At 33.7% G+C, this 13,545-nt stretch overlaps 1 protein-coding gene across 2 annotated transcripts; it reads left to right on the top strand.

Moving 5' to 3' along the window:
- Window positions 1-6,311: 6,311 nt before the first annotated feature.
- Window positions 6,312-12,615, top strand: LOC142621316 (uncharacterized). 2 transcript variants are annotated; one of them, XM_075794634.1, is made up of 8 exons: window positions 6,312-6,467; window positions 7,115-7,492; window positions 7,581-7,639; window positions 9,400-9,459; window positions 9,535-9,604; window positions 10,691-10,760; window positions 11,887-11,913; window positions 12,210-12,615. In XM_075794634.1, the coding sequence occupies exons 2-8, from the start codon at window positions 7,283-7,285 to the stop codon at window positions 12,257-12,259; spliced, it is 546 nt and encodes a 181-aa protein (XP_075650749.1). In that variant the 5' UTR covers window positions 6,312-6,467; window positions 7,115-7,282; the 3' UTR covers window positions 12,260-12,615. The 2 variants fall into 2 exon arrangements, with proteins under 2 accessions (XP_075650749.1, XP_075650750.1); XM_075794635.1 differs by lacking the exons at window positions 11,887-11,913; window positions 12,210-12,615 and adding an exon at window positions 11,226-11,862.
- The last annotated feature ends 930 nt before the right edge of the window (window positions 12,616-13,545 follow it).

Here is a 13,545-nt window from a genome sequence, read left to right as displayed (position 1 = left end):
TATATTTATATTTGTTCTTGGATAAACGTGGGGTGTTTGACTTATTTTTCTATTTAAAATAAATAAATAAATAAACGTATAGTTGCTTTGAAGAAGTGGGTTAGTAGAAGAGTGTTCCTATTTTGTAGACAATATTTTAGTGCAAGTTAGACATATATTTTTACCAAACTATCCTTTAGTTTTGTCTCTACTTAAGCCTAAGAGTGTAGGGGCATTTTTGAACTAAAAAAATGAGGAGTCCAAACAAGGAAAACCCCTTAAATAGTAGTATAGATATAATTTTTATTTTGAGAATATAAGTTATAAGTAGATAAATAAATTTGAAAATCAATAGGAAAGTGACCCTATTTCTTAGGCAATATTTTAGTGGAAGTTAGGGTTTTATTTTTACCGGATTGTCCTTTAATTTTATCTCTACTTAAATATAAGAATGTAAGGGTATTTTAGAACAAAAATAATCTGGATTGTCCTTTAGTTTATATATATATATATATATATATATATATATATATATAGAATTATTTTTGGATAAACGTTGGGTGTTTAACTTATTTTTCTATTTAAAAAAAAAAACAATAAACGTATAGTTATTTTAAAGAAGTGGGTTAGTGGAAGAGTGTTCCTATTTTGTAGGCAATGTTTTAGTGTAAGTTAGAAATGCATTTTTATCAAACTATCCTTTAGTTTTGTCTCTACTTAAACCTAGGGGTGTAGGGGTATTCTGGAATTAAAAAAAAATCTGGTCCAAACAAGTGCAGCCACTTAAATAGTAGTATAGATAAATAAGTTATTCCCCTCATTCAACTGGACTTTTTTGTAGTTTAAAAATGTCATTATTAATGAAGTGTAACTTCATTTAAAAATAGGGTCATAAATGTTAAATAACAAATTTCATTTTGAATTTAAAAAAAAACTCCTAAAATTTAGGATTTTTTTTCCCTTTACGTTAAAAAAAAATACATTTATTGCTTATTTATAAAATAATCATTTTTATTTGTTTGAAAAAAATAAAAAAAATATTTTTAAATTATAATAGATGCAAATTATCAAGTTTTACCCAAAAAAATAGAACAGCCTCTGAGCATACACATGAACGCATGCCCAGAGGCTAGTGTCATATAAACAACTTTAAAAATTCATTCTAAAAAAAAAAAAAACTTTAAATAATGATAATATATATGACATGTGAGGATAAATGAGCCAAGCAGGAATGTTGGTTTATGGGCTATACCCAAGGATATATAGGAGCCCGAGGATGGTCAAAAAGTTTGATAAGTTTTAGGGTCAACGAGCCGAGGACAAGGAACGATAATGACAAACTGGTGGAAGCTCCTGAGAAGCTAAGCTTCCTCGGGAAAGCATTGTGGAAAGTTGGAATCCGACCATTTTGAGAATGTTGTGCAAGACGTAACCATTTTTTTGAGGATAAGCTTTAGGGAAAGAAGCCAACAACAAAGGAAGAAATATCTTGGAAGAAGACTGCTACCGCTACATTAAATGTTCTGTACTTAATCAGCTGACCATATTTATATGGAAATGACACCTGAACAGTGATATCTCAGTTTACAGTTATTCATAAAGCTTCCAGGAGGTTTTTGATGGGACAAGCATCTAAGAGATCACCTATAAGATCAACAAGTGGAAGGCTGGGATGAAGAATGGTAGGACTATATAAGAAAAATGCCTCCATAAAAAAAGGGGGCATGTAATTTGAAGGGGAGGAGGGAAAAAAGAAAAGAAAATTGTATTCATATATTCTTGAGTTATTATAAGAATACCTGATCCTTAGACTTGACCGAGGAGTGTAGTTTCTCTAAATTGTGTCCTTGATCTTGTTAACATGAATCTAATCATCTATGGTCCTTATTTAATTTGCTAAGTTGCCTTCCTGTTAAACCTACATTCTAATAAATATATTGTTTTGGGCTCTTTGGGTTGTCATCCATTGTTCTTGGTGGGCCGTGGTTCAAATCGAGTTCTTACATGACAAATTTGATGATTACGATGATAGGGAAATTTAAATTCATAACGTACTATATATGCTTATAAATATAAAAGTGGCATTTGTTACTTAATTATTTGAAATTAATTGTGTAAGGACTAGAATTTGACCTCTTATGCACTAATAGTGGAAGAGGACCCAATAAACCCAACACAATATATTTGTAAGAGAATGGGCAAGAAAGTCAATACCGTACCGGTTTGGCCTGCGATACGATATATTTTGGGTATCGGTCAATACCGGTATACTATTTTAGGTTTACCACTATATTTTACTATTTTATACAATATACAAAATTATTTCTAATAACTCAATATATCACTTTGGCAACTTTTTTTTTTTTTGATGGAGTTATCAACATAAATATATAAAAGTGGGAAACCAAAAAAAAAAAAAAACTATTAAATAATCAAACACCCACCAAACAAAATAAATGCGAATCCCATGTGTTAAAAGATTGTGACACCAATTCAAACTATCATCTTCTGATGCTTTGAGAAAATCAAAAGGCAAGCTACTATTTACATCTGAAAGTCTATATCTTGGGCAGAGAGGTTTGAAAAACTGAGAAAAGTTTCAAAAAAAAAAAAAACCGAGAAAGAGAGAGAGAAAGAGAAAGTTAGACGGCCAAAGAGAGAGAGACAGAGAGAGGGGGGGGGGGAAGAAGAAGATGAAGATGTAGAAGCAACTAAATTAGCCCACGACCCCAACTTGAGGTCGAGAGTGTAGAGATCGTCGCCGGTGGAAGGTGCGAGTGACAAAGAAACATTTTTCTTTTTCCAGTCCGGTATGCATTTACCGGCCAGAATCCGATATTTCTTCTAGTATGGCCGAAATGACCCAGTATGGGCTGGTATATTTTTCAGTACGAAACAACCTTGTTTCTGTACCGACCAAGGTACTAGAACAGTAAATACCGGTCATATTGGCTAGTAAGGTATGAAACATACTTCCCTGAGAATAGGTTAAATAAGAGCGTAGCTTTGTAAATCAAGTATGGGCTTTAACTATTCAGATTTAAGTTAGGAAGATAAACACAATATTTAAAGTTAGCTTTCCTCGGTTGCGTCTGAGGAAGAAGTGTTCTTATATTTACTCAAGTTGTTTCAATACAAGATGTTCCTTTTCTCTTTTTCTTCCTTCTCTCATTACATGCCCCCTTCTCACGGAGGCCTTTTCCTTATATAGTTCTGCTTTTTTCAATCTTAGCCTTCCACTTGTTGATCACATAGGAAATCTTCTGGATGCTTGTCCCATTAGAGATCTCCTGGAAGTTTTGTGAGTAGTTGTGAATTAAGATATCCTTAGTCAGGGGTCATTTCCACATAAATGCGGCCAGTTGGTTAGGTGCAGAATATTTAATGTGGTGGTAGTAGTCTTCTTCTCAAATATTTCCTAGGTTACTATTGGCTCCTTTCTCTGAAGCTTATCTTTAGAAGTATGGTTACTCCTTGCACAGTATCCTTTAAGCATCCAAGTTCCAACATTCCAAAATACCTTCCCGAGGAAGCCTGGCTCCTCGGGAGACACCACCAGCTCGCTATCATTTCTCTTTCTCCTCGGCCTATTGACCTCGATACTTGTTAAATCTCTTGACCATCCTTGGGTTCCTATAGGCCCTCGGGCATGGCCCACGATCCAACACTTCTGCTCGGCTCATTTTACCCTCACAAATTGATTTGTTTACAATTTAATAAAAAATTTATTTGTTTTTAAAGAAATAAATTTATGAGAAATATAATTTGAAGGATAATAACACATGACTAAATGAAAGAAAATATTTGTCTTCAAATTAGTGATACTAAGAATAATACACATTTTACTATGTAAGCCTTACAAGCAGGCGTGTCACCATAAAAATACCAATATCGACGAGGTGGCATAAATCACATTTACTATTATGTCAGTTTGTAAGTATTTTGTAATCAAATAAATAATAACTACCATTTTCTAGCTTGACTTATAGAGAACCAACTTGATTAAATCTATTTATACACGAGAAAACAGGATATATTGAAAAGAAAAAAATATAATAAACATGCTTTAAGTATAGACTACAATGTCTTGAAAAAAAATACACAAAATACAACATGCATGTGTTATCTTGTGAATTAAAAAGAGAAATTTATAATTTACCTCATTGATTTGGCTTTATCATAATTTGGTTAAATTTTTTTTTATTTTATTTTATATAAAATAGAAATTCTACTATAGCCTAATCTAAGTGTATATGTGTATGAAACTCTCTCATAGAGACTTGAATCTCGGCCCTTGCCTCCTTATACCCTACAAGTACTTATACTTATGAAGTGACCATCATGCTAATGATGCACAATGTTCATTAAAAAACTTTCAATTGTTACATTTATTCTTCTAAGTTGAAATAGTTAGGATTGTGATTTCATTTTATTTCAAATTTTAAAGATTAAAAATATAACTGTGGGGTACAAGAATTCCAGTAAGGTATTTACTTCACATGTCATACCCATGGCCGAGAAGGATTATTGTCCTGCCAAGGAGGCCACTCCCTCGGACTGTAAGGTCACGTTAGTAGCACGTCATTAAAGGAGATTATACTGTACATAAAGAGCTTCGGGGAGGGGGATAACACTGACATGACTGAAAAGTTGGTGGCTGCCACTACATTTAATGCACCCCACCAAACCTCATGATTGCATTTATGTGAAAAAAACTCCTAAACAGTGCTACCTTGGCTGCCACAACTCATAAGGGGATTGAGAATGTGTCTGATGGGATAGACATTCAAGTAGTGGCTTGGATGATCAACAAATGGAAGACCAAGATCATCTAAGGGGAGCTATATAATGTAAGGAACCCTCTAAGGACAAATGGATCAAAAAAGAGAGAGAAAAATACTGTAGCATCAGGAATATGACTTGTAACCAAAATCAAAAGAAGCATATATATAAGATTTAGTCTCTTTGGACCATGCCGATGGCGATTTACTTCGTATAAAACAATCGTATTCTTGTTTTCTTTTCATCTGGGCTCACTATAGTTATCTTTTGATTCATTAAAGTCTAGTTTTCTAGTCTACACTCCACAAATTCATTGTATTAGGCTGTTTGGGACTAAATCCTTTTCACTTTAAGCTTGGGAACCAAATCAAGTCCTTACAATAATAATTGTAAATATTTATAGAACTATATTGTTATTGCGTCAAATCATAGGGGATGAGGGGAGTATATTGTTTGTTTTAAAAATAGAAAACTAATTCATTTGGATAAGACCCTAACCATTTAACTTCCCCCCAATAAGAACTCAAACTCATAACTTTTGAGTGGAGAATGTAAAGCGTTTTTGTGTTAGAGCTCCATCTATTCCTCCTTACGTATATTTGTTTCTTATAAAAGAAAAAAGAAAGAAGAAAAATAGAAATGAATGTAATTGTGTTTGACAAAGGACACATGTTATCTCTGTGTGCATGCTACACTCCTAAGTCCTAATAATCCAATTTTTATAATTAGATATTGAAAATAATAACACCAACATCCAAAAAATAGATTATGAAAGTATTACAAAATAATTTACCTTTTTAAATATATATATATATATATATATATATATATATTTGCAAAAATACAATTACATCCTATAAATTTAACCAAAATTTATTTAAATTCTTTAATTTTACTTTCATTCAATCAAGTCCTCTAAGTTTCAAGATCATTCAAGTAAAACTTTTATATCAAATTTCATTAATGGTTGTAGTTAAGTGTCCCAAAATTTATATTTTTCTTTAAATTTTTTAAATTAAAAAAATCCAATTAATCATGGAAAAATATTTTCATGATATATATATATATATATATATATATATATTTAAAATCTTAACCGAAGTTGACAAAAAAACCTAAATTGAATAAATTTGAAGATTCAATTAAATGATTCCCTCCCTCTCCTTTATTAGAACCCCTTCTCTTTGAGTAATACTTAGGTACTCCCGGAGCATGAAGAATGGTGCTCCCTCCTCTCACATTCATAATGGGGCCCGCTCATTAAATTCATGGTGGGGTCCACCATGAATGTGAGGGGAGGGAGAACCATTTTACTATACTCCGAAAGTACCTAAGAATTTTCCCTTCTCTTTACCTTGTGTGTGTGTTTATTCTTTATAAAAAATTGAATGAAAGCAAAGTTAGAAATTTGAAATGAATTTTGGTCAGATCTAAACAGTGTATTTTTGTATTATAGCATTTTTAATTTTATCCAAAAGAATATGGCCACTCAAAATGTTAGAACGGTTAAGATTGAAAGGAATCAGCACTTTGAGCGGTCAAGATTGGAAGCTTTCTTTACAGAACCCGCCCGGATTCTCAGGTGAACACTCTCTCTCCTCTTTTTTTCCTTCTTCCTCTTAAAAAGTCTCTGCTACAGAACCAGTGCTTCTTACTAGGGTTTTTCACACTCCGATCAATGCTGTTCCAGTAGTATCAAACTACAGGTACCTTTTTTACCCAAAATGCCCTCCTGTTTTCCCAATATTCACTTCCTTCACCCATTACTTTTATTCTGTTTGTGTTGACGGAAAATCTTCTTCTAAGATCAATGGAATTTAAATTTAAAATTTTTTTTCTTGATCCAAGTTTAAAGCTTCTAGAAGATTTCAATTTGTTTTGATAAATACTGCAATTGTATTTTTATTGTTTAGACTTTGAAAATTGGCATAGCCGGAGAAGACATCATTCCAATTCGATGTTTCGAATTTTTGCTGATTATGTTCCACAAGGTTGTTTCAAATTTCACAAGTTTAGTATCGATGTCTGTCTTTTGTATGTGACAGACATATTTCTAGTTGGTTGAAATTTTGAACCTTGTCTGAAAATGACCAAACGGTATTTCTGATTCGCATGTGCACTGTCTGATATTGAACTGATGCCTTGAATTTGATTTCTGGTAATGATAATATGTGTACATTACCAGAAATGATCGAAATTCAGAGCAGTTGAAGCTCATGGTGTGGTATTATGTGTTTTGAAGTGATTGAATTTTGTATAGGAGCATCGTAAAGTTATTTTGCATGAGTTTTGGAGAATGGGCATTTTTTTTGTTTTGTTTTTAAAGATCAAATATTTGATATTCTGGGTGCAGGTTTGTTGTTCATCTATTGACAAGGAGTGGTTTTTAGTTTTAGTTGATCTGCCTTTGTCTAGGTAGAGTTGGACAGTTTGCTATCAAGATTTGCTTTGTGTTTCCCAGCTTCAGTCTGGCTGGGACTAGAGGGAAGTTTGAGGGGCCGTTGTTTGGGCATAACATAGGATGGACCTGACGTTTCTGAGTGCCGTTCTAGTTGGGGCTGGTTGCCTTGCTCTGGGGTACTACATTGGTGCCCGATATCCTGGTCATATCTTTATCTCAGCCAGATTAAATAAAGATAGTGAAGTTGTTGGTAGTGGGAAGAAGAAGGATAAGCAAAAAGAGCCCCTTGAGATTGAAAGTCTGGCTAACATTCTTGAAGACTTCAAAATGGTATGCTCTCTCCTTCTCAAACACACAAAAAGAAAATTTCAGGGAAAAAGAACTGAAATTCTTCCGTGCCCTCCCCCCCCCTTTGCAGGTTTTGGTTGTGAGGAATGATCTAAAGATGGGTAAAGGCAAAATTGCTGCCCAGTGCAGGTAGCCTCAAATTTTATATTAAATGTATATTTTGTTATGTACATGTATAACTAGTAGACTTTTTTTTTTTTTTGATAAGTAACGAAAAATATATATAAGAGAAGAACACAGCCCCGTACATAGGAAATGTACTAAAGAATGTATAACTAGTAGACTTTAAAAGTAGTATTCTTTGCTCTTCTTTTAGATATCTTCTTATAGATGCAAATCAACCTTAGTCAAGACACACTATAGGTTATGTTGATTGATTAATTAATTATCTGTTGATGAATTCTTTTCCATGCGATGTTATGTTTCATTTTGAAACCAATCAACAATTCTGTCTTAGCAAATAAAAGAGGCAGCCAAGTAGAATTCTGAATATAATGGATGCATATAAGACATATTAGTAATTTTGGGTAACGTTTTTTGGTGGCTTAGTGATGCTGTAACGTTTGATTAAAATCATAAATAAAAAATTTTGTCTACTCGCACAAAGCCTATAAAGAATGGAGTTATGGGCCAATGAACTCTATTTGACCCTCTTCCCTTTGTAAGAGTAAAGTGGGATAAGGTAATGGGTCAAGACCCACTGGGTGTATGTAATTACCATTGAAAAAATGGCATTATGGAGACTTAAAAGAGTCATCGGCCAGAATTTTGGGGTGATTCTTCATATTTGGGTTAGAAATTTATAAGCACAGAGGGTGGGTTAGCATTTTGGCTCCTTTTCCCTTTTGAGGTCATTGTATGTCCCTTTTAGGTTCATAGTCTTGCTTCTGCTACTTACATATGCCAGAAGCCTCTTGAATGTTGAACTTTGATTCTTTAAGGATCATAGTATGTTTCATCAAGTAAAGTTAATATGGAGATGTAGCATTTATGTATTTGAATTTGTGCACCGAAGATCAGTGGCTGAATTAACAAGGATTAAATGATACTAGTTGAGGGCATTACAAAGTTGAGGAGTACGAAAAAAAGAGGGTAGAGGCGGTCAGGATAGATCTGGCAATAAGAGAGAGAACTTCTGAAAAGGAGTTCTTCCAATACCTTGTAGTTGGGCATTGAGACTTTGTTGAGTTGGGTTGGATATCTTTTCTTTTTGATAAGTGGATCTTCTACTCTTCTTAGAAAGGTTGGTTTCATTAGAGAAATTTGTCCTAAATTTTAACATTTATTTTGTATGGTATACGAAATGTGTCTATTTTACAGTCTATATTTTTAGAAGAAGCTTATTACTGCTTATATCTACTTAAAAAAAAAAAAACTTTTTATACTTTATTTCTTTTTGGCTTCAAGGAAATGATGCTGTTTTCATCCAGATCTTTGACATTAAGCTCTTATATAAATTGTGAAGGCTAAATATATATTTCCAGATACCATGAATATAAAAGTAAAGGACATTCTTGGACTTAACTCTTTGAATGACCATTGTTAAACCTTAGTCTTGAATAGACAATTTTATCTATTTTGTTATTTTTAATTTTAAGTAAACCACTTATGTATTCATGTTATGTGTATGGTATACTTATAACAATTGTGGATTACTCATTGATTTAGTATATTTATAATTGTGAAGTGCTTGAGAGTTGGGTTGACATGGTTTATGTTGTAACTAATTTACTTTTTCCCCCTACAATGGTTGGCCCACCCACTCAGCAAAACATTGACATTGATGATCCAATGCCGTGGTTAGTTGTTGCATGCTTGCCATATTTTTTCCAGAATTAAAATACATTTTCATCTAATTCACGATCCAAATCTTTGTCTTGTTTGATCAGTCATGCAACTTTGGGTCTTTATAAGAAGCTTCTTCATCGGGCACCAAAAGCTTTAAACAGGTAAGGTCACACATAAATCTGCTAGTATATTGCTTAATCTTTCTATGTCTTGTGACTAAGTTTGTTTGTATGCAGGTGGGAGATGTGTGCGCAGCCTAAGGTGGTTGTAAAAATAGAAAGTGAGGAAGATATGCTAGTTTTGCAAGTAAGTGTTTTGTGTGTGTGTGTGTGTGTGTGGTTCTTTTTGGTTTTTTGAGGCTATGTGGTGTAACGCAGACCTATTCTTTCTTGCTTACTCTTGTTATTAATATTATAGCATCTAAATTGAGTCTGCTAAATTAATATTTATGATTGATTAGTTACAGAAGTAGCTATAGTTCTCCCTGTACTTTTGGACTGCTTTGTGCTCTATTTGCATGAAGTTGCTTTTTCAATATACATCTTTCTTACTTATCAAAAAAAGAAATGAAAAAAAGAAGTAGCTATAGTTGAAATGAAGATTTTAGACTCAGGTTAGTTAAAGGGAACCCTTTCTTACTTTAACTAGTTTTCAAGGTTTGCTACTTTTGTTAGCTTGTTGTTAGTAGATAGTTGAGGCCTAATTTGATTGATTGACACTCCTATCTAGATTATTTCTGTATTTTTTCCCCAAAAAGTGAGTGAATAAACCGTAATTAGGACGCCAATGTAGGTGCATGATGTTTCATTTTTGTAACAAAGTATGGCAGCCAATGATGAAGGGATGCAAATAATATTTTTTAATCTTGCATTATCATTTATCATCTCTTTGTTTTTCTTCTGAGCTAATACTTTTTACTAAAAGAAGTTTTGGATTCCTTCCCCTTCCTTTGGTTTCTGATGTCTACCGGTGTTCTTTTTTCCTCCTTCTGGTTTATAATAAGCTTTTTATTTTTATTTTTTTTAACTTAAAAATATTGCATGAACTTAAACTGGGAAGTTTGTGAGATGATTCGATAAAGCCTCATTTATTTATTCCTAGCTTTTTTTGAGCCATTGGCAAAACTTTCACCGTGACCTTTTTTTTTTTTTTTAAATTTATAATTCTTCTCAGTTTTTGGACTTCATTGGCTGGTATAATTTCAATTCTCTGATGTTTTTAGTTTTTACTCCCCCTTTCTCCTTCTTTTATTTTTTTTTCTTGAAGGAAAGAAAAAGTGATTTTTTTTTTGTACTATATTCTCCAGTTCAACTGGTTTTTATATTTTATGTAGTGCATGTTTGTTTTATGGACTTGATTTTTTTTTTCTATAAACCTTTTTTACTTTGGCAGGAGCGAGCAAAATCACTAAAATTACCAACCCACATTACAATTGATGCAGGGAGAACACAGATTGCACCAAGTGAGTTGCAAACAATTCTTTCTTGTAGATTGATCTTGGTTTTGGTTGTTCATACACTTGATTGATTTTTCTACTGATAGCATACTTGAATTTTTGGATGTTATCTGGGACATATATATAATCAGTGGATGGGAAAATAAAAAACATGTCTAGTCTTTCATGTGCAATGTTAGATTAATGGTTAAGTGATTAACTTCGCTATTTCCTATTAGCGTAAGTTTTTGGTACAATCGGTAATTTATCATGCTATTTCCGATTGCCCTAAAGTTTGAACCTTATCTCACCTCTACTTTGCATTTAAAAAATTAAAATCCCACATACGATGAGTAATTTTAGAATAGTGGTTAAATGATTAAATTCACTATTTTCTATTAGCTTAAGTTTTTGAGACAATTGATGATTTAACCCGTAGTATGTGTTCTTTTCATCAAATAAAGCCATCCACTAATAATGCACTGAATGCAGAAAGATCGGAATAGAGATGATTGGGTCTGGTAGGTACAGAGAGATGGGGACTGGGGAGAGGCTGGTTGGGCTGGCTACTTGAAGAAGCCTTTTAGATCAGTAATTTGTGCTTTTTGTATAATTGAGCTTGGATTCCAAGTTAAGAAAAGGTGAAAGACACAGTGTTTTGCACTGTAGCAACACAGAAAGGAACAGGCTTCGGTCCCTTGGATACTGTACGACAAGGGTTTATGAAGTGAAGTTGAACCTCTGATGAGTCTTATGTAAACAATGCAATCCCAATGTGCTGCATGCCAGTAAATTATAATTAAGTACCATCTTTGTGACATCATACATGGAGGCATGAAGAAATAAGAAAGCTTGAATGAAGTATTTATCAAAAAGAAAAAAGAAAAAGAAAGCTTAAATGAAGTAAAATAGCATGCGTTTTCTCTTCAAAATGCTGTTCCAAAGTCTGTGGTTCCCACTGCCTATAGTCCTTCCAGTAATTGTGGTTTGGATATATATTACTTTTTTTTTTTTTTGTTAACACTGTTCCAAACAGTTGAATTGGTTCTATGGATCTTATCTAGTTCACATTTGTGTCATAAACTTTCATGCTTTGGAGGCTGCTTAAGCAGTTTATATTATGAAGTAACTTATTAATTCTTTGATCTTCCAGATTCAAGGACGGTGATGGCTCTTCTTGGTAAGTTCTCTTCCCAATACCTTTATTTATTTATTTTTATTAAGGACCCAAGAAATAGTAGTAAGTTTTAACCAGTTGGTATGATGGTGTCCTTGGAGCTTCCCAACTTGACTGCAGATTACTAGATTCTTTTGATGCTAAAAGATAGATTGCTTACATGTGTACTCTCTTCCATACCAACAAAGCATTTGGTTTTTGCTTATATCTCTCTCTCTCCTCCCTATATTTATATGCGCGTGTGTAATTTATATTATATTCTAAGTTATCATTCAATTGATTTATTTGAAAAAATGCAGGACCTATTGAAGTGGTTGATGATGTAACTGGTGGACTAAAACTATTATAGTTGTTTCTTCATTCAAGTGGATCTTCATCGTATGCCCCACACAATGGTGGAGCAGTTAGAGGATACCAGTCATTGATCAGATGTCTTGGACGGCAAGTGAGTCCAATTACATTTTTTGAAGATCCATGTTATGCAGGGCCTTAACCAGATGTTCACATTTAACCTTTCTTTATTACCAATTGCGATGATGATGAAAAATGACGACCGAATCTTTGTAATAGATTCATTAGGATATGGAGTTAATATTGATCGCATTACAGCAGTTCAACTTTCATTAGATATGGAAACTAATGCCAAATTACTTATCAAAAGAAACTAATGCCAAATTGCCAATGAGCTCTATCTCAAATTACACCTGTTTGATTCTCTCACAAAAATGCTTGGAACGTGAGACTCTGGGTTAAATATACTGGGTGCCTGCATGAGTGGAAAAACAATTAGGTGGATTCAAGCCTCAAGAATTCTCAATTGATGCCTAGACATTTGTCCACAGAACAACAGGTGCTCTAAACCCAATTTTAAAATTTTGGCGGGTGAACCTGTAAAGTTGGGTTCAAACTAGGGGTGGCAAATGGGCGAGCTGGGTCATAAATGGGTTGGGTGTGTAATTACTCATTTATCAATTTATGACCCGTTTATATATAAATTAATTATCCATTATTTGCCCAATTCATTTAATTAGTAACCCGCTCATTTAACCCAATATGACTCAAATAAATAAATAACTTGTTACTAGATTTTCTCATTAAGTTAGCAACTACACAATTTCTCATAAACCAAACAGGACTTTTGAAAATTGAATTAAAATCTTTTAGCTTTATAACATCAACCCCTTCATTTTCATTTATTTTCCTAAACTTTCTCACAAACCAAATAGAACTTCTCCTCACTCAGACCAATACCCAGATTTCCAGTTTAATATTCTGGCTGCTGATGTTGACGCTCCTCTGCTGTAGCTCCTCGAAATTGAACCCCTCGCCACGCACATTTTGAAAATTCGGCTCCGTGACCACTGTACACACTCTATTACTCTCGATGCTGTAATTGTGCATGCAGTTCGATTCCAATCCATTGGTGTGGCTCGTATCGGGATCGAGGGTTGTTTCGGCGATCGGATCTTCACGAATGGAGTCGGAGTGGATCGGTTTCTTTTGCTTGTGTATCCGTTTCTTGCAATTGGGATTGGGATTGGGCTTGGGCTTGGGCTTGGGCTTGGGCTTGGATTGGACGACGACGCCGTTTTGGATTGGATTTGAGTTTGAGCGGTAGAAGAATAAGGATTCGTC

The sequence above is a fragment of the Castanea sativa genome, chromosome 12 (assembly GCF_040712315.1).
Source record: "Castanea sativa cultivar Marrone di Chiusa Pesio chromosome 12, ASM4071231v1".
NCBI lineage: Eukaryota > Viridiplantae > Streptophyta > Magnoliopsida > Fagales > Fagaceae > Castanea > Castanea sativa.
Note: the sequence above shows the minus strand (reverse complement) of the source record. Positions and strands in the feature narration are given on the sequence as shown.